Source organism: Oncorhynchus mykiss, chromosome 2 (genome assembly GCF_057628025.1).
Source record: "Oncorhynchus mykiss isolate SJ-2025 chromosome 2, ASM5762802v1, whole genome shotgun sequence".
In the NCBI taxonomy this organism is placed as follows: domain Eukaryota; kingdom Metazoa; phylum Chordata; class Actinopteri; order Salmoniformes; family Salmonidae; genus Oncorhynchus; species Oncorhynchus mykiss.
Genome location: NC_143023.1, coordinates 11,774,157 through 11,799,370, shown reverse-complemented (window position 1 = coordinate 11,799,370; position 25,214 = coordinate 11,774,157). Strand labels below are relative to the sequence as shown.

At 43.1% G+C, this 25,214-nt stretch overlaps 1 protein-coding gene across 1 annotated transcript in view; it reads left to right on the top strand.

Moving 5' to 3' along the window:
• LOC110520767 (inactive serine/threonine-protein kinase ULK4) overlaps positions 1 to 25,214 on the top strand; it is a 233,517-nt gene that overhangs the window by 108,101 nt on the left and 100,202 nt on the right. Inside the window, exons 34-35 of the mRNA XM_090188661.1 lie at positions 5,689 to 5,781; positions 12,583 to 12,768. Of these exons, the coding sequence (XP_090044787.1) occupies positions 5,689 to 5,781; positions 12,583 to 12,768 (279 nt within the window). The remainder of the gene's footprint in view (positions 1 to 5,688; positions 5,782 to 12,582; positions 12,769 to 25,214) is intronic.

The window sequence follows — 25,214 nt, the reverse complement described above, 5'->3', positions numbered from 1 at the left end:
GGCAGGGCCAAGAGACCGCAAACCCGTGGAGAGACGTTTGGTGTAGGGCCGACCCGCCACCGACGACCCCAGGTAGACGGATACCAAAGAAGGTGTTTTGAGTGTGGCGCCCGGGGGCACACTGCCTGGAATTGCCCGGCTCGAGAGGACTCCGGAAATATGGTTACCCTCGTAACCACGAGCCTGCTGTACCAGGATACTGAATGTGGCAGGGAGATGTCCATTTCCTGTGTTCACGGGGACACAAAGCGGTATCTAACCGTTTGAGCCATCATCGTGACGCCACAAGGGAACTGCCAGATGATGGTGGGTGCAATAACAGAGTTGCCGGTACCTCTCCTACTGGGACAAGATTGTCCACTGTTTGCCACCCTGTGGGGGCATGAGCTGAGGAAGAAGGTACGAGCCAGCCGAAGACGAGAGCGAGGATGACCCATCGCCTGTGCGGCCCGGGAGCAAACGGTTGATCAACCTATATCTACGGGTCCGGAGTCGGAGTGGGTGCCGGAACCCAACCCACAGGAGGAAGAGCCCAGCCTCCCCCTCCTCGATTTCGAGGGGCCAGTCGAGACACCCCCTGGGGGCCAACTGAGGGGACAATTCGGGACGGCCCAGTGGGAGGATCCTAACTTGAAAGCCGCCACAGCCCAAGTGATAGCGGTGGATGGACAGCTACTTCCGGGGGTGAGTGACTGGCGATACCCCCATTTCCAAATCAAGAATAACCTTTTGTATCAGGTGTCGCGCCAACAGGGGGAACTTCGAGAGGTTTTGTTGCTGCCCCGACGGTACGTGGGAACTGTTCTTCAGCTAGCCCACACCCACCTGTTGGGGGCGCACCTGGGAATGGAGAAGACCCGGGAACGGATCGCCGCACGGTTCCACTGGCCCGGGATGAGGAGGGCCGTGGAAGATTACTGCCGCAGCTGCCCAGAGTGTCAAATGACTGCCCCAAAGGCACACTTCCGAAACTCACTGGTCCCCCTACCGATCATCGGGGTGCCCTTTGAACGCATCGCCATGGACAGAGTGGGACCCCTGGTAAAAACAGCACGAGGACACCGGTACATCCTGGTAATAGTGGACTATGACACCTGGTATCCTGAGGCCATTCCCCTACGGGCGGTATCCAAGGGAATCACCCGGTAGCTGTTCTACCTCTTTAGCTGGGTGGGCATCCCGAACGGGATCCTGACAGACCAAGGTACTGAGTTTATGTTCCGCCTAATGAAAGATTTGTGTGCTCTCCTGCAGATCAAGCGGATCGGGACCGCCATCTTCCACCCGCACACGGATGGGCTCGTTGAGCGGTTCAATTAAAAGGACGGGAAGAACTGGGACCAGCTACTACCCCACCTAATGTTCGCAATCCGAGAAGTACCCCAGTACACTGGATTTTCCCCTTTCGAACTCCTCTACAGGAGGAGGCCGCGAGGCCTACTGGACCTCGCCAAGGAGGTGTGGGAACCCCAACTGACCCCCTTGGTAGAGCACGTGGAGACGATGAGGGAGCGGATGACAGCCATATGGCCAGTCGTGAGGGAACATATGGAGAAGGCCCAATGCGCCCAAACCCAGGTCTACAATCAGAGAGTCCAGCCCCGAGAATTCCAGGTGGGAGACAGGGTATTGGTCTTAATCCCAACGGTCGAAAGTAAGTTCCTGGCAACATGGCACGGGCCATACGAGGTGAGCAAGAAGCTGGGACTTGTCAATTGCCGCGTACGGCAGCCGTGGAGGCGGAAACCCCAACAGATTTACCACGTGAACCTGTTGAAGAAGTGGCACGAGAGGACAGCCTTGCCGTGTTATGGTCGAGACCCAGGACGCCAACGGTACCAGTGGTGGGCCCGAGCAATGAGGACCTCGACCCAGCCCAGAAGCAAGAGCTCAGGGAGCTCGTCGATCGGAACACGGCGGTGTTCTCCGAAATGCCAGGCCGCACGACCCTCATTGAACACCACATCCGTACCCGGACCAGGGAAACGGTACGAAAGAGGCCATATCGGATTCTGGAGGCCCTAAGGAAGGCCGTTTAAAAGGAAGTGGAGGCTATGCTGAGGATGGGGGTAGTTGAAGAGTCTCACAGTGCATGGTGCAGCCCCATTGTGTTGGTGCCCAAACCGGACAGTAGCCTGCGCTTCTGTAATGATTCCCCGGGGTGTGAACGACATAAGCTTGTTCGACACCTACCCCATGCCGAGGGTGGACGAGCTCATCGACCGATTGAGAAAGGCCCGGTACATCAGCACCCTTGACCTGACCAAAGGATATTGGCAGGTACCATTGGCAGCCTGGGGTTATCCCCAACTTTGCCCGGAGCCCAGTAGACGGTATTCCAGAGAGGGTCTCTTGGGGGAGACCTATTATTTTCTATTGGACTTTTATTTTAATAAAACTTAGCTAATCCTACTCTGTCAGTGTCTGATCTGTGTAAACGTTTTGACCCAACCCACTGGCCTGCCACAATTTACAGTACCAGTCAAAAGTTTGGACACACCTACTCATTCTAGGGTTTTTCTTTATTTTTACTATTTTCTACATTGTAGAATAATTGTGAAGACATCAAAACTATGAAATAACACATATGGAATCATGTAGTAACCAAAAAAGTATTCAACAAATCAAAATATATTTTAGATTCTTCAAAGTAGTCACCCTTTGCCTTGATGACAGATTTGCACACTCTTGGCATTCTCTCAACCAGATTCACCTGGAATGCTTTTCCAACCGTTTTGAAGGAGTTCCCACATATGCTGAACACTTGTTGGCTGTTTTCCTTCACTCTGCGTCCAACTCATCCCAAACCATCTCAATTGGGTTGAGGTCGGGTGATTGTAGAGGCCAGGTCATCTGATGCAGCACTTCAAATCAAATCCAATTGTATTTGTCACATGCGCCGAATACAACAAGTGTAGACTTTACCGTGAAATGCTCACTTACAAGCACTTAACCAACAGTGCAGTTCAAGAAGAACATTTTTACGATGTAGACAAAAATAAAAAGTACTAATAAAAGTAACACAATAAGTATAACAGTAACGAGGCTATATACAGAGGGCACCGGTACCGAGTCAGTGTGCGGGGGTACAAGCTAGTTGAGGTAATCTGTACATGTAGGTGGGGGGGAAGTGACTATGCATAGGTAACAAGCAAACGGTGAGTGTACAAAAGGGAGGGGGGGTCAATGTAAATTGTCCGGTGGCGATTTTAGGAGTTGTTCAGCAGTCTTATGGCTTGGAGGTAGAAGCTGTTGAAGGAGTCTTTTGGTCCTAGCAAAGCACCCCCACACCATCACACCTCATCACCGTGCTTAACAGTGTCTCTGAATGTCCTTGAGTGGCCCAGCAAGAGCCCAGACTTAAACCTGATCAAACATCTCTGGGGAGACCAAAAAAACAACTGTGCAGCGACGCTCTCCTTCCTAACCTGACAGAGCTTGAGAGGATCTGCAGAGAAGAATGGGATAAACTCCCCAAATACAGTTGTGCCAAGCTTGTAGCGTCATACCCAAGAAGACTTGAGTTGCTTCAACAAATACTGAGTAAAAGGTCTGAATACTTATGTAAATGTGATATTTCCATTTTTTTATCTTTTATAAATTTTATAAAAACCTGTTTTTGCTTCGTCATTATGGGGCATTGTGTGTAGATTGAGGAGGGGAAAACAACTATTTAATGCTGTAACGTAGCAAAATGTTGAAAGTCAAGAGGTCTGAATGCTTTCTGAATGCACTGTATTTTATATATTTGCCTCTTCTCAACTTCCAGTAGGATGAGCAGTAAGAAGCAAATATATCCCATTGAAGTTCATCTTTTAGACACTAAGGATTCACAAGGTCCCCCACCCGAGGGACACTCCATTGTCTCCCACTGGCCCTCATTAGCTTTAGTTGTCCTCTACAGAGCCTTCCTCCACTTCCTGGTATACATATTTATGCAGCCCGGACATTGGGAGAACAGAGGAGACGAGAGGAGAGGGGAATGACATAATGGAAATCAATTCTCTCACTGGAATGAAAAAATGCAAAGCTCATTAAAAGGGATTCTGCACAAACCAAATTCATTTAGGTAATAATGATAAGGAAGGAAGAATATGTGGCCAGTGTCGTCTTCAAGTTGTCTCGCTCTCTCTCTCTCTCTCTGATTCACTCAGAATTAATATTTTAAATGGATGAGGAAGTTAATCGAGAAAGTTCTACATGCTTCACAATTAAGCAAAAGAAGAAGAGCTGAAAAAATAGCATGGAATAATAATCACATTAACTGCAGACAGCCAATCTTCCTTCCCAAAGTTTTGTGCTGACCGAAAAACCTGCTTAAAATAAGCCAGCAGTCCCTCAGAAGGAAAGAGAGAGAGAGAGAGAGGAGGGAGAGGAGAAGAGGGAGTGAGAGGAGAGGAGGGAGGGAGAGAGAGAAAAAGAGGGAGGGGTTGAGAAACCAGAAGAGAACCAGATGGAGAGTGTCTTTCAGTCTAACCCAACCAACCAGCAGTTATTTTTATTTGTTCTACATCTATTTCCATCCACCAAAGGGAACAGCCAGTTTGTCATAGAAATGAAATCTACCTCCCAGGAGGTGACTGCTGTTAAGGCCAGTCATTTGTTTTAAAGGAGATTTGAAGATTTGAATTTTTTTATTTTACTAGGCAAGTCAGTTAAGAACAAATTCTTATTTTCAATGACGGCCTAGGACAGATTTGTACCTTGTCAGCTAGGGGGTTTGAACTTGCAACCTTCCGGTTACTAGTCCAACGCTCTAACCACTAGGCTACCCTACCGCCCGAATATGTTAAGGGTGAGACTAGTGGTGCTACAGCTGTCCGACAGGACTAGTAATACTGTTCTACTGTACTAACCTAAACAACACTGTTACAGCTGTCCAACAGGACCAGTAATACTGTTCTACTGTACTAACCTAAACAACACTGCTACAGCTGTCCAACAGGACCAGTAATACTGTTCTACTGTACTAACCTAAACAACACTGTTACAGCTGTCCAACAGGACTAGTAATACTGTTCTACTGTACTAACCTAAACAACACTGTTACAGCTGTCCAACAGGACTAGTAATACTGTTCTACTGTACTAACCTAAACAACACTGTTACAGCTGTCCAACAGGACCAGTAATACTGTTCTACTGTACTAACCTAAACAACACTGTTACAGCTGTCCAACAGGACTAGTAATACTGTTCTACTGTACTAACCTAAACAACACTGTTACAGCTGTCCAACAGGACCAGTAATACTGTTCTACTGTACTAACCTAAACAACACTGCTACAGCTGTCCAACAGGACCAGTAATACTGTTCTACTGTACTAACCTAAACAACACTGTTACAGCTGTTCAACAGGACTAGTATTAGTGTTCTACCCAGGACAAGACTTGCACTTGGTTCATCTCAGACCTCAGCCAAATATTTAGCAGATGTGATGAAACCTAGCTCAAGACAGTGCTGCCTGTGTGTACCTGTCCGCCTGTGTGTCTGTCCGTCTGTCTGTCTGTTTGTCTGTCTCAACACCCTTCACTCATCTCTCTGTTTTACCTCTTTCCTACAGTATTGATTTCTCATTTTCTTTACTGCTGAGACGAAAACAATAACCTACTGTTGTCAATCAACAGTTCTGATCTGAAGGCAGTCAACTGATCTCTCTCTCTCTCTGTGTGTGTGTGCGTGCTACAGGGAGCTGAGTCCCAGGGAGAGACCCAGGCTGCAGAGGACCTCCTGCTCATCAACAAACCTCTGACACAACTCACATCCCTGCTCATTCAGATGGTAAGACATGGTGTCTGTCTGTCTGTCTGTCTGTCTGTCTGTCTGTCTGTCTGTCTGTCTGTCTGTCTGTCTGTCTGTCTGTCTGTCTGTCTGTCTGTCTGTTAGTACCTGTCTGTCTGTCTGTCTGTCTGTCTGTCTGTCTGTCTGTCTGTCTGTCTGTCTGTCTGTCTGTCTGTCTGTCTGTCTGTCTGTCTGTCTGTTAGTACCTGTCTGTTTGTACCTGTATGTCTGTCTGTCTGTACCTGTATGTCTGACTGTCTGTACCTGTCTGTCTGCCTGTTAGTACTGTATGTCTGTCTGTCTGTACCTGTATGTCTGTCTGTCTGTACCTGTATGTCTGTCTGTCTGTACCTGTATGTCTGTCTGTCTGTACCTGTATGTCTGTCTGTCTGTACCTGTATGTCTGTCTGTCTGTCTGTACCTGTATGTCTGTCTGTTTGTACCTGTATGTCTGTCTGTCTGTACCTGTATGTCTGTCTGTCTGTACCTGTATGTCTGTCTGTCTGTACCTGTCTGTCTGCCTGTTAGTACCTGTATGTCTGTCTGTCTGTACCTGTATGTCTGTCTGTCTGTCTGTACCTGTATGTCTGTCTGTCTGTCTGTACCTGTATGTCTGTCTGTCTGTACCTGTCTGTCTGTACCTGTATGTCTGTCTGTCTGTACCTGTATGTCTGTCTGTCTGTACCTGTCTGTCTGCCTGTTAGTACTGTATGTCTGTCTGTCTGTACCTGTCTGTCTGTCTGTCTGTACCTGTCTGTCTGTACCTGTATGTCTGTCTGTCTGTACCTGTATGTCTGTCTGTCTGTACCTGTCTGTCTGCCTGTTAGTACTGTATGTGTGATTATTACAGTTTAAAAAACAGTGCAGTGTATTTATATAGGATATCCAAAAAGACTTGATATAAGTTGTTTGAAAAGTGCTGGAGCCCTCAGATCAAGGGGTTTGGAAGAGAGTGCTAGCCACTGCCAGGTAAATGCTGGTTCGTCTTTGCCAATATTATTCAACATGACGCAAATATGTTAGGAAAAAGTAATGATCCATTCCCAGTGTATTTTTGATGTGATTTACCCATTTCCATTCTAATAGAGTGTAGCTAGTCTTATGATAAAACATCTAATAGTCAGCTTGAAATAATTCATTTGAATCAATATGAAATCATATTTTCATTGTCAGTCATGCCTTTTGACCAAGCCCCTGAAAACTTGACCTGTTGCTGATACAACATCATAAACTGAGTGGATTCTGAACGCATCATCAATAGTGGACGACCCATTGTGGTTTAATGGTTTCTGCTGGTTCTGTGATATGAGAATCTATAGAAATAGATAGATTTATGAATAATGATGACAGCGTCAGAGATAGATGGCTCCTGCGTTTTAAAATGAAGAGTTGAGGTTATTGGGTAGATATTGCGTTACCTACTTCATTTTATTATTAGCCCCATCATTCCACTGTGAAATAGGCTTAAAATAAAAAGCATTTGGGATTTCCGCCGGCCTTCGTATTTCTCAAAAGTATTTCTCATTCACGGCTAACTTTGGCCTTGAGGTTAGGAGAAGGTAACTCACCTTCATAAAGTACCAGGGGCTTGAATGATTGACGACTTCCAGTGGACAAGTTGTATCTGTTGCACATGGTAGCGCCACACTCCTACACAGTACACACACATAGCAAAGCAAAGAGTACACACACACACACACACACAGAGTACACACACACACCATATTGCCTCCCCCCTAGAGTACCTCTGGTCCACCATACTCTCAGTTGGTATTTCTGAGTGAGTGAACTGAGTGAACACACACACATAGGAACACTCTGCAAGCCTCCCCTCTGGCCATGTAAATCACACAGATGGCATAGGAGAACAGACCCACTGGGAGGGCCTTTTAAACGCTTTATGCCAGCACGCCCCGTGGTGCTGCATGGAGCCCACTCTGTGTTTACCCCTGGCCACAGACACGCAGACAGCCTGTACCCAGACCCAGGATTCATCCACCTCCACAGCCCCAGTCTCAGCCCCAGCCAAGCTGTCCCTCTGAGCCGTAGGGGAGTGACTCAATCTACCAGCCCCACCCACCACAATCACTACCACCACCACCACCACTCAGTACACCAGCAGCCCAGACTGCTAGCCTTGTGTCAACATATTTCTGCATAAAAACAGTGAGCTGAGAGCATGACAATGTGCCTGCCTGGAAGTCAGCGACCTGCAGTTGAACCACACTCAACCTCTGTCTGAATAGGCTTCTGTTTGACTGGGGCTTTGTTTGTGTGTTTGTGTGTGTGTAAATTAATACATTTGTTATGGGGAGGGGGAGTATGTTGTGTCATTATGGGGGAGGGGGGGTATGTTGTGTCATTATGGGGGAGGGGGGGGGCTGAACAGAGTGTGTCACAACAGGGTCTGAAACACAAACCTGCTCTCTCGGTGACCTCCACTTGTGGTCTGTCACAAACAGATTGCACACTATAAACAGCCATGTCTTGGAAGGAGACAACCAAACCTCTAATCAGTGTTATACTGCTGATATAACCCTGCCTCTTTTTACAGCGATAGCAAAGGATTTTATGGGAAATTATGCAAATACATACAATTTAGCATGAGCTCCCAAACTCTGTGCCTGATAATATGCAATTTTACAGCGACTGTAAATTAACATTTGCTCCGCATGTTGAAGAATGTTTATGAATATATCTAGCCCTTCACCAGCACAGTGCATCAAGAAGACGAATGTGTTTTGAGGCAGAGAGAGGCCTTATTGAACACATGTTAAATACAGACTTCAACAACACAGGCAGGTGTCCTAGTAAATACACCTCAGGATCCCTCTCAATGTTACTTACTGACAAAGAATTAGAGTATGCCTGGGAGAGTGTGTGTGTTTGCGTCTGTGTGTGCGTGTGTGAGTGAGTTAATGAATACATTTGTTTAGGGCAGGGGAAGTATATTATGTCATGATGGGGGTAGTACTCTGAGGGCAGCAGCAGCACTCTGAGGGCAGCAGCAGCACTCTGAGGGCAGCAGCAATACTCTGAGGGCAGCAGCACTCTGAGGGCAGCAGCAGCACTCTGAGGGCAGCAGCAGCACTCTGAGGGCAGCAGCAGAACTCTGAGGGCAGCAGCAGCACTCTGAGGGCAGCAGCAGTACTCTGAGGGCAGCAGCACTCTGAGGGCAGCAGCAGCACTCTGAGGGCAGCAGCAGAACTCTGAGGGCAGCAGCAGAACTCTGAGGGCAGCAGCAGCACTCTGAGGGCAGCAGAAGCACTCTGAGGGCAGCAGCAGTACTCTGAGGGCAGCAGCAGCACTCTGAGGGCAGCAGCAGCACTCTGAGGGCAGCAGCAGTACTCTGAGGGCAGCAGCAGCACTCTGAGGGCAGCAGCAGCACTCTGAGGGCAGCAGCAGCACTCTGAGGGCAGCAGCAGCACTCTGAGGGCAGCAGCAGCACTCTGAGGGCAGCAGCAGTACTCTGAGGGCAGCAGCACTCTGAGGGCAGCAGCAGAACTCTGAGGGCAGCAGCAGAACTCTGAGGGCAGCAGCAGCACTCTGAGGGCAGCAGCAGCACTCTGAGGGCAGCAGCAGTACTCTGAGGGCAGCAGCACTCTGAGGGCAGCAGCAGAACTCTGAGGGCAGCAGCAGAACTCTGAGGGCAGCATTAGAGGGCAGCACTGCCACACGTCAGTCCACTAGTTGCTCCCCTCTCCTCTTTCAGCCCACTTTAATAGCTTTGATTTCATGCATTGGATTCATTGCATGTTATTTCTTATCCTTCTTTAGATGCATCTACTACCACTGTTGAATAAACAGGATATTGATGTAAAGCCTGCTAAGCAGGTGTTAACTCTTGTCTGTTATGACTTAGTATTGTTCAGATGCCAATACTATCAGCACAGGACTGCACAGTGAGACTAAAGAGCCTTTCAGTGGTGGGTTTGGCTTCAGCAGGGAGTTTAGAATGCCGGGCCTTTTGGGATAGACCTAGGGGCGGGCTCTTTCTGGATCATTGTTTGGGATTTCGGCATTTGGCTCGTGCTGAGTGGCGGCCGGCGTACAAAAGAGGGGCAGGATTAGGCCCTCTCTGCGCCCCTGGCCCCTTAGCCCCATGGGACTGGGGAAGAGGAGAAGAGGGCAGCAACAAATCAGCGGTGAAAGGAGCCTAAACCCCAGTGATTACGCCCCTAGCTTTTAGCTTTTACTGAAATAGAGGACTGGGTGGGGACTGGAGGGAGAAGCCCTGAGCTGAGCTCAGTTTCATTACTAGGTCACAGTGATGTGATGGGTTCCTATAGAAGGTCCATTGCTTATAACCCAAAGTGTCTCTCTCTCACTTGCTGATGAAGCTTCAAAGCCCCCTACCCTAGCCCCCTAGCCTAGCCCCTTAGCCTAGCCCACTAGCCTAGCAGCTCCCTAGCCTAGCCCGCTAGTATAGCTCCCTAGGCTCCTAGCCTAGCTCCCTAGTCTAACCCCCTAGCCTCTAATGTCCACAGCAGGCACACATCAGGGCAGGGCCACTATACCTAACCTAGCTCCCTAGCCTCTAATGTCTACAGCGGGCACTCTCATCAGGACCACTATACCTAACCCCCTAGCCTTAGGCTCGCTCCCTAGCCTAGCCTCCTAGCCTAGCTCCCTAGTCTAACCCCTTAGCCTCTAATGTCCACAGCAGGCACTCATCGGGGCAGGGCCACTATACCTAACTATACCTAGCCTCCTAGCCTCTAATGTCAACAGCAGACACTCTCATTAAGGCAGGGCCACTATACCTAGCCTGGTCCCACATCTGTTTGTTTTGTATAGCCAACTCATATGTTTGTTATTGCCAAATAATGATCATAGGAGTTCGCTATACAGCACAACCAGACATGATACCAGGCTACTATTACACCTAGTTGCACAGAGAGTCCTCCCATGGATGGTTCATCAGTCAGTCAGTACTGTTTGACACAGAAATATAGAAATGGAACAGAAACTATGGAACTGCCTATCACAGTAACCCCCCCCATACGTACCTTCAGCACAGACCTGAGTTATTTTTTATCAGTCTCAGGATACATTCTAAATCTCCTTCCGAGACGTCATCATGGCTCTTATTCAGCACCAATATGGGCTGAGCTGTCCATGGAATAGCAGCATGGCGAAGGGAGTATCCCAAATGGATTCCTATTCCCTTTATAGTGCACTACTTTTGACCAGGCCCTATATAACGAATGGGGTGCCATTTGGGACGGAGACACTCATTACAGAGTATGAAGAAGTGGAATGGAAGAGGGAAGGGAAGACGAGACAGCTGAGTTAATGGAGATTTCTCCCACTGATTGATATGTCACTCATCGCTGCCATGGCAGCCTGTCACTATCAGTGGTATTTGACACCTGGCAACATGAAGAGAAGGGAAATACAGAGATGATGATGACAGGGAAATGGTGAAGGAACCAAATCCAGTTTGAGACCAGATTGAACCAAAGAATAAAGTGAAAATTAAAGCGGGATGTTTATCACCTCTTGGAATGGTTCTTTTCTAGACTGACAAGGCTGTAGTTAGCATGCTAGTGGCTAGGCTGTAGTTAGCATGCTAGTGGCTAGGCTGTAGTTAGCATGCTAGTGGCTAGGCTGTAGTTAGCCTGCTGGTGGCTAGGCTGTAGTTAGCATGCTAGTGGCTAGGCTGTAGTTAGCCTGCTGGTGGCTAGGCTGTAGTTAGCCTGCTGGTGGCTAGGCTGTAGTTAGCCTGCTGGTGGCTAGGCTGTAGTTAGCCTGCTGGTGGCTAGGCTGTAGTTAGCCTGCTGGTGGCTAGGCTGTCATTAGCCTGCTGGTGGCTAGGCTGTAGTTAGCATGCTGGTGTCTAGGCTGTCGTTAGCCTGCTGGAGACTAGGCTGTCGTTAGCCTGCTGGTGACTATGCTGTCGTTAACCTGCTGGTGGCTTGGCTGTCATTAGCCTGCTGGTGGCTAGGCTGTAGTTAGCCTGCTAGTGGCTAGGCTGTCGTTAGCCTGCTGGTGGCTAGGCTGTCGTTAGCCTGCTGGTGGCTAGGCTGTCGTTAGCCTGCTGGTGGCTAGGCTGTCGTTAGCCTGCTGGTGGCTAGGCTGTCGTTAGCCTGCTGGTGGCTAGGCTGTCGTTAGCCTGCTGGTGGCTAGGCTGTCGTTAGCCTGCTGGTGGCTTGGCTGTCGTTAGCCTGCTGGTGGCTAAGCTGTCATTAGCCTGCTGGTGGCTTGGCTGTCATTAGCCTGCTGGTGGCTAGGCTGTCGTTAGCATGCTAGTGGCTTGGCTGTCATTAGCCTGCTGGTGGCTTGGCTGTCGTTAGTCTGCTGGTGGCTAGGCTGTAGGTCGGTGGAAGCTGCTGAGGGGAGAACAGCTCATAATAATGGCTGGAATGGAATAAATGGAATGGTATCAAAAACATGGTTTTCATATATTTGATACCATTCCATTCACTCCATTCTACTCCATCCCAGCCATTATTATGAGCCGTCCTCCCCTCACAGCTTCCACTACTGTAGTTAGCAGAAGTGGTTTGGAGATTACACACAGGACCAGGTGATGATGAGTCAGTCTAATCACGTCACAGTGGTTTACATTGTGTTATCTCATTACAGGTGTCATGGTTGACATTTCCCTAAGAGCAGAAACCAAAAGATTTTCTGAAAATAAAGTACAGTAGACCATAATTAACACTACTGGTCTTTTGTTGTGTAGAAGTATTGCAGAAAGATATCCCAGATGAGCATCCCATTTCTGGAAAACTTTTGGTAGCCCCGGCACATCTAAATAATATTTAGTTGTCTTTTTGTGTGTTCCCTGTTATGTAGCTGCCGTGTGAGGATGTGGAGGTGTATGAGGAGACCAGTCAGTGCCTGTCCCTGCTGATGCAGCTGTATGGAGGGGACAGCCCTGACTCCCTCAGCCCCCTGAACCTCCAGAGCCTCAGCCACGCGCTGCAGCTCCAGACCCAGCCTAAACAACACAGACTACTGCTCCGTATCATCAAACGCCTGGTGAGTAGAGAACCCTCCCACCTATAGCACTAGTTACAGCTTAAGATACTACTGTGTTATAATAGTAGTAGTAGCAGTAGTAGTGGTAGTAGTAGTAGTAGTAGTAGTATCAGTAGTAGTAGTATCAGTAGTAGGAGTAGTAGTAGTAGTAGCAGTAGTAGCAGCAGCAGTAGTAGTAGTAGCAGCAGCAGTAGTAGTAGCAGCAGTAGTAGTAAGAGTAGTAGTAGTAGTAGTAGTAGTAGTATCAATAGTAGTAGTAGTAGTAGTAGTAGTAGTAGTAGCAGCAGCAGCAGTAGTAGTAGCAGCAGTAGTAGTAGTAGTAGTAGTAGCAGCAATAGCAGTAGTAGTAGTAGTAGTAGCAGCAGTATTAATAGTACTAGTAGTAGTAGTAGTAGTAGTAGTAGTAGCAGTAGGAGTAGGAGTAGCAGCAGTAGTAGTAGGAGTAGTAGCAGCAGCAGTAGTAGGAGTAGTAGTAGTAGCAGCAGCAGTAGTAGTAGCAGCAGCAGCAGTAGTAGCAGTAGCAGTAGTAGTAGTAGTAGTAGTAGTAGTAGCAGTAGTAGCAGTAGTAGTAGCAGCAGTATCAGTAGTAGCAGAAGTAGCAGTAGTAGTAGCAGCAGTGGTAGCAGTAGTAGTAGTATCAGTAGCAGTAGTAGTAGCAGCAGTAGTAGCAGTAGTAGTAGTCGTAGCAGCAGTAGCAATAGTAGTAGTATCAGTAGTAGTAGCAGCAGTAGCAGTAGTAGTAGTATCAGTAGTAGGAGCAGCAGTAGTAGTAGCAGCAGTAGTAGCAGTGGTAGCAGTAGTAGTAGGAGTAGTATAGTGTAGTAGCAGTAGTATAGTGTAGTAGCATTAGTAGCAGTCTTGTGTTACCATACTTCATAGACTTGTTCATCACTCAGAGGAAGCTTGCAAGCCGAGGCTTTAGCAGCAGTAGCAGTAGTAGTATAGTGTTGTAGCAGTAGTAGTATAGTGTGTTACCATACTTCATAGACTTGTTCATCACTCAGAGGAAGCCTGCAAGCCGAGGCTATAGCAGTAGTAGTAGTAGTAGAAAACATTGTCCCCAATGGGGAAATTCGTTTTGCATCAATGAATCATCATCCATAGCCACATCCCAAAATGTTTTCTTTCCCCCTACTCTAATGATGTGTACATATGAGTTTCCCCCATCTTTTCCCACTGACTGTAGTGTATTGGTTTCATGTTGGCACCATACTGTAATCATTTACCAGCAGCAGCAACTGGGTCTGGCACAATTACAGTATATCCGTGTAACTGACAGTTATGGATGAAGACAGTCATGGAAATAAAATAACCGTCATAACCGTTTAAACAAGCCTCCCGGGTGGCGCAGTGGTCTAGGGCACTTTATCACAGCGCTAGCTGTGCCACCAGAGACTCTGGGCTCGCGCCCAGGCTCTGTCGCAGCCGGCCGCGACCGGGAGGTCCGTGGGGCGACGCACAATTGGCCCAGCGTCGTCCGGGTTAGGGAGGGTTTGGCCGGTAGGGATGTCCTTATCTCATCACGCACCAGCGACTCCTGTGGCGGGCCGGGCGCAGTGCACGCTAACCAAGGTCGCCAGGTGCACGGTGTTTCCTCCGACACATGTTAAGAAGCAGTGCGGCTTGGTTGGGATGTGTTTCGGGGGACGCATGGCTTTCGACCTTCGTCTCTCCCGAGCCCGTACGGGATGAGACAAGATAGTAATTACTAACAATTGGATACCACGAAAAAGGGGGTAAGGGGGCGGCTGTGGAAAGAACAGCTGTCTGAAGACAGGACGGCTGGGCGGCTGTGGAAAGAACAGCTGTCTGAAGACAGGACGGCTGGGCGGCTGTGGAAAGAACAGCTGTCTGAAGACAGGACGGCTGGGCGGCTGTGGAAAGAACAGCTGTCTGAAGACAGGACGGCTGGGCGGCTGTGGAAAGAACAGCTGTCTGAAGACAGGACGGCTGGGCGGCTGTGGAAAGAACAGCTGTCTGAAGACAGGACGGCTGGGCGGCTGTGGAAAGAACAGCTGTCTGAAGACAGGACGGCTGGGCGGCTGTGGAAAGAACAGCTGTCTGAAGACAGGACGGCTGGGCGGCTGTGGAAAGAACAGCTGTCTGAAGACAGGACGGCTGGGAGGCTGTGGAAAGAACAGCTGTCTGAAGACAGGACGGCTGGGCGGCTGTGGAAAGAACAGCTGTCTGAAGACAGGACGGCTGGGCGGCTGTGGAAAGAACAGCTGTCTGAAGACAGGACGGCTGGGCATTCGTGTGGAGTCCATTTGGACATGGACATGTAATATAGTCACTACATCGTGATTTGTTGCTCCTTGCTGAAACAAGCCAGGTGCTGTAGCAAACGAGTCTTCAGTTGTCTAGGCAATGCCTGTGGGGGGGGGCTATTTGAACGGTTATTACGGTGACCGCGGTCATTTTGCTGTCCAATAGCTGTCATCCATAATTCCATGACCATCACAGCCCGAGCAGCGACTCCACTCTGTTGTTTTGTTGATGAGAAAAGTCATGTGTTTCTCAGCCTCCCTGTCCCATGATGTGGTGGTCCTCCAATCAGCAGCCTTTTATAGAACTCTGCTGTCAGAGGTGTCAGCAGCACCTCGAAAGAGAGAGGGAAAGAGAGATTAAAGGAAGAGAGAGTCAGTTTGTGTGTGTGTGTTCATGTGTGCGTATGCTTGTGTGTATGTTGTTCTCTACTGGATAGGTCGGGTGGCTGGGGGCCACGAACTGTACTGTTGTTCCAGTGTTTGTGGTGGGGAGTGATTCAGAGCTGGCCTAGAGGAATGGCAGGGCAGCTGACCTCAAGCCTGCCTTGTTGTCTCTCTCTCTCTCTCTCCCTGGGGGTGGGAAATCGGGGGACTATCCATTCCAAAATAACTGAGAAGTGAGAAATATGGAAGTAATACTGTACAGGAGTCACAGTTACAGTGATTGGGCTTCAGGAATGTCATCACTTCACTCACTGTTTTCTGCTTTAATTGATGCATTATTTGAAACAGTCTTTAACCTGTTGGTTCAGCTCAGATACCCAGACTACAATGCACTTATGTGATGTGAGCCTATGCAGTTACTTACTGTATCGGGGACCATGAATTGATATTGTGGTCTGGTTGTATGTTCAGGCTTTTTGATATGTCTCAAAAGTGTCTCCACCCTGACTGATGACTGAATGTAATGGATAACAACACCGTGAGACATTGCTTTTTGATATCAGTATGAAAGCAATTAGTTGGGAAATGGGAGATTTTCAAAGGAGCCTCTGGGCAGGAAGAAAGAGAGTGATGTTTGATATTAGGTTTGTTGCCAAGCAACTCCCAACCTTTACATTTCAACTGAAGCTCTGCTATGGACATTGTTAAGGTAAACCATCCAAGGGTAAATGCTCTGGAAAGAATTGCTGTACTTTATAGGGAACAGGGTGCCATTTGGGATTCACATATTGTTGACTGGTCTGTGTCTATACTATCTATGTAATGATTGTATTGGGGAGGAGAGGTAAGGTAGTCAGTAGCCAGCAGAAGATGGGTAACTGGAAGAGGAGGAGTGAAGGGTCTGAGTGACAGAGGAGAAAGAGAAGACGTCATTTTGTGGCGAGTGCCCCTTCACCTCATTAATGTGTTAACCAACCTGCTCTCTCTCCTTTTCTCTTTCACTTTTACCCCCTCCTTCCTTCCTTCTCTCTCTCACTCTCTTTTTCTCTCTCATTGATGTCCTGTGGTTTCTCACCTCTCAGCTTGTTGACTTCCACAGCAGGAATCCCTAGGGCAGTAGACCAGACCTCTCTCTGCCTCCTCTCTGTCCTCACCCCACCATCCACTTCATGTAGCAGTAATACAGCCCTCCACTGGATCTTCTAACCTTACAATCTTTAAATAAAAAGCTTCCAAAAGGGTTCTTTGGCTGTCCCCATAGGAGAACCCTTTTTGGTTCCAGGTAGAACCCTTTATGGTTCCAGGTAGGACCCTTTCCATCGAGGGTTCTACATGAAACCCAAAAGGGTTCTACCTGGAACCAAAATGGGATCTTCAAAGGGTTATCCTATGGGGACAGCCGAAGAACCCTTTTAGGTTCTAGAAAGCACCTGATGTAATATAGTGGTCATTTTTGGTGCTGTCTGCCGGTATGATGCATTTTACCAAAAGATAGTTTTGGGGAAGAGTTTTCCTTTAAGTGCCTGCAGTGCTGTTATGTATTTTTTATTTTCTTAGTTGGACGGTTTGTGTATTATAGATACAGGCTACATTCTACAGGACATTATGTATTATAGATACAGTCTACATTCTACAGGACATGATGTATTATAGATACAGTCTACATTCTACAGGACATGATGTATTATAGATACAGGCTACATTCTACAGGACATGATGTATTATAGATACAGTCTACATTCTACAGGACATGATGTATTATAGATACAGGCTACATTCTACAGGACATGATGTATTATAGATACAGTCTACATTCTACAGGACATGATGTATTATAGATACAGTCTACATTCTACAGGACATGATGTATTATAGATACAGTCTACATTCTACAGGACATGATGTATTATAGATACAGGCTACATTCTACAGGACATTATGTATTATAGATACAGTCTACATTCTACAGGACATGATGTATTATAGATACAGTCTACATTCTACAGGACATTATGTATTATAGATACAGTCTACATTCTACAGGACATGATGTATTATAGATACAGTCTACATTATACAGGACATTATGTATTATAGATACAGTCTACATTCTACAGGACATTATGTATTATAGATACAGGCTACATTCTACAGGACATGATGTATTATAGATACAGTCTACATTCTACAGGACATGATGTTTGTGTATTATAGATACAGGCTACATTCTACAGGACATGATGTATTATAGATTCAGGCTACATTCTACAGGACATGATGTATTATAGATACAGTCTACATTCTACAGGACATTATGTATTATAGATACAGTCTACATTCTACAGGACATGATGTATTATAGATACAGTCTACATTCTACAGGACATTATGTATTATAGATTCAGGCTACATTCTACAGGACATGATGTATTATAGATACAGTCTACATTCTACAGGACATTATGTATTATAGATACAGTCTACATTCTACAGGACATGATGTATTATAGATACAGTCTACATTATACAGGACATTATGTATTATAGATACAGTCTACATTCTACAGGACATTATGTATTATAGATACAGGCTACATTCTACAGGACATTATGTATTATAGATACAGTCTACATTCTACAGGACATGATGTATTATAGATACAGTCTACATTATACAGGACATTATGTATTATAGATACAGTCTACATTCTACAGGACATTATGTATTATAGATACAGGCTACATTCTACAGGACATTATGTATTATAGATACAGTCTACATTCTACAGGACATGATGTATTATAGATACAGTCTACATTATACAGGACATTATGTATTATAGATACAGTCTACATTCTACAAGACATTATGTATTATAGATACAGGCTACATTCTACAGGACATGATGTTTGTGTATTATAGATACAGGCTACATTCTACAGGACATGATGTTTGTGTATTATAGATACAGGCTACATTATGCAGGACATGATGTATTATAGATACAGGCTACATTCTACAGGACATGATGTATTATAGATACAGGCTACATTCTACAGGACATGATGTATTATAGATACAGGCTACATTCTACAAGACATTATGTATTATAGATACAGGCTACATTCTACAGGACATTATGTATTATAGATACAGTCTACATTCTACAGGACATGATGTATTATAGATACAGGCTACATTCTACAGGACATGATGTATTATAGATACAGGCTACATTATACAGGACATTATGTATTATAGATACAGTCTACATTCTACAGGACATTATGTATTATAGATACAGGCTACATTATACAGGACATGATGTATTATAGATACAGTCTACATTCTACAGGACATTATGTATTATAGATACAGTCTACATTCTACAGGACATGATGTATTATAGATACAGTCTACATTCTACAGGACATGATGTATTATAGATACAGTCTACATTCTACAGGACATGATGTTTGTGTATTATAGATACAGGCTACATTCTACAGGACATGATGTTTTATAGATACAGTCTACATTATACAGGACATGATGTATTATAGATACAGTCTACATTCTACAGGACATTATGTATTATAGATACAGGCTACATTCTACAGGACATGATGTATTATAGATACAGTCTACATTCTACAGGACATGATGTATTATAGATACAGGCTACATTCTACAGGACATGATGTTTGTGTATTATAGATACAGTCTACATTCTACAGGACATGATGTATTATAGATACAGGCTACATTCTACAGGACATGATGTATTATAGATACAGGCTACATTCTACAGGACATGATGTATTATAGATACAGTCTACATTATACAGGACATGATGTATTATAGATACAGTCTACATTCTACAGGACATTATGTATTATAGATACAGGCTACATTCTACAGGACATGATGTATTATAGATACAGTCTACATTCTACAGGACATGATGTATTATAGATACAGTCTACATTCTACAGGACATGATGTATTATAGATACAGTCTACATTATACAGGACATTATGTATTATAGATACAGGCTACATTCTACAGGACATGATGTATTATAGATACAGGCTACATTCTACAGGACATGATGTTTGTGTATTATAGATACAGGCTACATTCTACAGGACATGATGTATTATAGACACAGTCTACATTATACAGGACATTATGTATTATAGATACAGGCTACATTCTAAAGGACATTATGTATTATAGATACAGTCTACATTCTACAGGACATGATGTATTATAGATACAGTCTACATTCTACAGGACATTATGTATTATAGATACAGTCTACATTCTACAGGACATGATGTATTATAGATACAGGCTACATTCTACAAGACATGATGTTTGTGTATTATAGATACAGGCTACATTCTACAGGACATTATGTATTATAGATACAGGCTACATTCTACAGGACATGATGTATTATAGATACAGTCTACATTCTACAGGACATTATGTATTATAGATACAGGCTACATTCTACAGGACATGATGTATTATAGATACAGGCTACATTCTACAGGACATGATGTATTATAGATACAGTCTACATTCTACAGGACATGATGTATTATAGATACAGGCTACATTCTACAGGACATTATGTATTATAGATACAGTCTACATTCTACAGGACATTATGTATTATAGATACAGGCTACATTATACAGGACATTATGTATTATAGATACAGGCTACATTCTACAGGACATGATGTATTATAGATACAGGCTACATTCTACAGGACATTATGTATTATAGATACAGGATACATTCTACAGGACATGATGTATTATAGATACAGTCTACATTCTACAGGACATGATGTATTATAGATACAGGCTACATTCTACAGGACATGATGTATTATAGATACAGTCTACATTCTACAGGACATGATGTATTATAGATACAGTCTACATTCTACAGGACATGATGTATTATAGATACAGGCTACATTCTACAGGACATGATGTATTATAGATACAGGCTACATTCTACAGGACATGATGTATTATAGATACAGGATACATTCTACAGGACATGATGTTTGTGTATTATAGATACAGTCTACATTATACAGGACATGATGTATTATAGATACAGGCTACATTCTACAGGACATTATGTATTATAGATACAGGCTACATTCTACAGGACATGATGTATTATAGATACAGGATACATTCTACAGGACATGATGTATTATAGATACAGGCTACATTATACAGGACATGATGTATTATAGATACAGGCTACATTATACAGGACATGATGTATTATAGATACAGTCTACATTCTACAGGACATGATGTATTATAGATACAGTCTACATTCTACAGGACATGATGTATTATAGATACAGGATACATTCTACAGGACATGATGTATTATAGATACAGGCTACATTATACAGGACATGATGTATTATAGATACAGTCTACATTCTACAGGACATGATGTATTATAGATACAGTCTACATTCTACAGGACATGATGTATTATAGATACAGGCTACATTATACAGGACATGATGTATTATAGATACAGTCTACATTCTACAGGACATGATGTTTGTGTATTATAGATACAGGCTACATTCTACAGGTCATGATGTATTATAGATACAGTCTACATTATACAGGACATGATGTATTATAGATACAGTCTACATTCTACAGGACATGATGTATTATAGATACAGGCTACATTATACAGGACATGATGTATTATAGATACAGGCTACATTCTACAGGACATGATGTATTATAGATACAGTCTACATTCTACAGGACATGATGTATTATAGATACAGTCTACATTCTACAGGACATGATGTATTATAGATACAGGCTACATTATACAGGACATGATGTATTATAGATACAGGCTACATTCTACAGGACATGATGTATTATAGATACAGTCTACATTCTACAGGACATTATGTATTATAGATACAGTCTACATTCTACAGGACATGATGTTTGTGTATTATAGATACAGTCTACATTCTACAGGACATGATGTATTATAGATACAGGCTACATTATACAGGACATGATGTATTATAGATACAGGCTACATTCTACAGGACATGATGTATTATAGATACAGTCTACATTCTACAGGACATTATGTATTATAGATTCAGGCTACATTCTACAGGACATTATGTATTATAGATACAGTCTACATTCTACAGGACATGATGTTTGTGTATTATAGATACAGGCTACATTCTACAGGACATGATGTATTATAGATACAGGCTACATTCTACAGGACATGATGTTTGTGTATTATAGATACAGGCTACATTCTACAGGACATGATGTATTATAGATACAGGCTACATTCTACAGGACATGATGTATTATAGATACAGTCTACATTATACAGGACATGATGTATTATAGATACAGGCTACATTCTACAGGACATGATGTATTATAGATACAGTCTACATTCTACAGGACATGATGTATTATAGATACAGTCTACATTCTACAGGACATTATGTATTATAGATACAGTCTACATTCTACAGGACATGATGTATTATAGATACAGGCTACATTCTACAGGACATGATGTATTATAGATACAGGCTACATTCTACAGGACATGATGTATTATAGATACAGTCTACATTCTACAGGACATGATGTATTATAGATACAGTCTACATTCTACAGGACATGATGTATTATAGATACAGTCTACATTCTACAGGACATGATGTATTATAGATACAGTCTACATTCTACAGGACATGATGTATTATAGATACAGTCTACATTATACAGGACAGGATGTATTATAGATACAGTCTACATTCTACAGGACATGATGTATTATAGATACAGGCTACATTCTACAGGACATGATGTATTATAGATACAGGCTACATTCTACAGGACATGATGTATTATAGATACAGGCTACATTCTACAGGACATGATGTATTATAGATACAGGCTACATTCTACAGGACATGATGTATTATAGATACAGGCTACATTATACAGGACATGATGTATTATAGATACAGGCTACATTATACAGGACATGATGTATTATAGATACAGTCTACATTCTACAGGACATGATGTATTATAGATACAGTCTACATTATACAGGACATGATGTATTATAGATACAGTCTACATTATACAGGACATGATGTATTATAGATACAGGCTACATTCTACAGGACATTATGTATTATAGATACAGGCTACATTCTACAGGACATGATGTATTATAGATACAGGCTACATTATACAGGACATGATGTATTATAGATACAGTCTACATTCTACAGGACATGATGTATTATAGATACAGTCTACATTCTACAGGACATGATGTTTGTGTATTATAGATACAGTCTACATTCTACAGGACATGATGTATTATAGATACAGTCTACATTCTACAGGACATTATGTATTATAGATACAGTCTACATTATACAGGACATGATGTATTATAGATACAGGCTACATTATACAGGACATGATGTATTATAGATACAGGCTACATTCTACAGGACATTATGTATTATAGATACAGGCTACATTCTACAGGACATGATGTATTATAGATACAGTCTACATTCTACAGGACATGATGTATTATAAATACAGTCTACATTCTACAGGACATGATGTATTATAGATACAGGCTACATTCTACAGGACATTATGTATTATAGATACAGTCTACATTCTACAGGACATTATGTATTATAGATACAGTCTACATTATACAGGACATGATGTATTATAGATACAGTCTACATTCTACAGGACATTATGTATTATAGATACAGGCTACATTCTACAGGACATTATGTATTATAGATACAGGCTACATTCTACAGGACATGATGTATTATAGATACAGTCTACATTCTACAGGACATGATGTATTATAGATACAGGCTACATTCTACAGGACATTATGTATTATAGATACAGGCTACATTCTACAGGACATGATGTATTATAGATACAGTCTACATTCTACAGGACATTATGTATTATAGATACAGTCTACATTATACAGGACATGATGTATTATAGATACAGGCTACATTATACAGGACATGATGTATTATAGATACAGTCTACATTCTACAGGACATTATGTATTATAGATACAGTCTACATTATACAGGACATGATGTATTATAGATACAGGCTACATTCTACAGGACATGATGTATTATAGATACAGTCTACATTATACAGGACATGATGTATTATAGATACAGGCTACATTCTACAGGACATGATGTATTATAGATACAGGCTACATTCTACAAGACATGGTGTATTATAGATACAGGCTACATTCTACAGGACATGATGTATTACAGATACAGTCTACATTCTACAGGACATGATGTATTATAGATACAGGCTACATTCTACAGGACATGATGTATTACAGATACAGTCTACATTCTACAGGACATGATGTTTGTGTATTATAGATACAGGCCACATTCTACAGGACATGATGTATTATAGATACAGGCTACATTCTACAAGACATTATGTATTATAGATACAGGCTACATTCTACAGGACATGATGTATTATAGATACAGGCTACATTCTACAGGACATGATGTATTATAGATACAGTCTACATTCTACAGGACATGATGTATTATAGATACAGTCTACATTCTACAGGACATTATGTATTATAGATACAGGCTACATTATACAGGACATGATGTATTATAGATTCAGGCTACATTATGCAGGACATGATGTATTATAGATACAGGCTACATTCTACAGGACATGATGTATTATAGATACAGTCTACATTCTACAGGACATGATGTATTATAGATACAGTCTACATTCTACAGGACATTATGTATTATAGATACAGTCTACATTCTACAGGACATTATGTATTATAGATACAGTCTACATTCTACAGGACATGATGTATTATAGATACAGTCTACATTCTACAGGACATGATGTTTGTGTATTATAGATACAGTCTACATTCTACAGGACATGATGTATTATAGATACAGGATACATTCTACAGGACATGATGTATTATAGATACAGGCTACATTCTACAGGACATGATGTATTATAGATACAGGCTACATTATACAGGACATGATGTATTATAGATACAGGCTACATTATACAGGACATGATGTATTATAGATACAGTCTACATTCTACAGGACATGATGTATTATAGATACAGTCTACATTATACAGGACATGATGTATTATAGATACAGTCTACATTATACAGGACATGATGTATTATAGATACAGGCTACATTCTACAGGACATTATGTATTATAGATACAGGCTACATTCTACAGGACATGATGTATTATAGATACAGGCTACATTATACAGGACATGATGTATTATAGATACAGTCTACATTCTACAGGACATGATGTATTATAGATACAGTCTACATTCTACAGGACATGATGTTTGTGTATTATAGATACAGTCTACATTCTACAGGACATGATGTATTATAGATACAGTCTACATTCTACAGGACATTATGTATTATAGATACAGTCTACATTATACAGGACATGATGTATTATAGATACAGGCTACATTATACAGGACATGATGTATTATAGATACAGGCTACATTCTACAGGACATTATGTATTATAGATACAGGCTACATTCTACAGGACATGATGTATTATAGATACAGTCTACATTCTA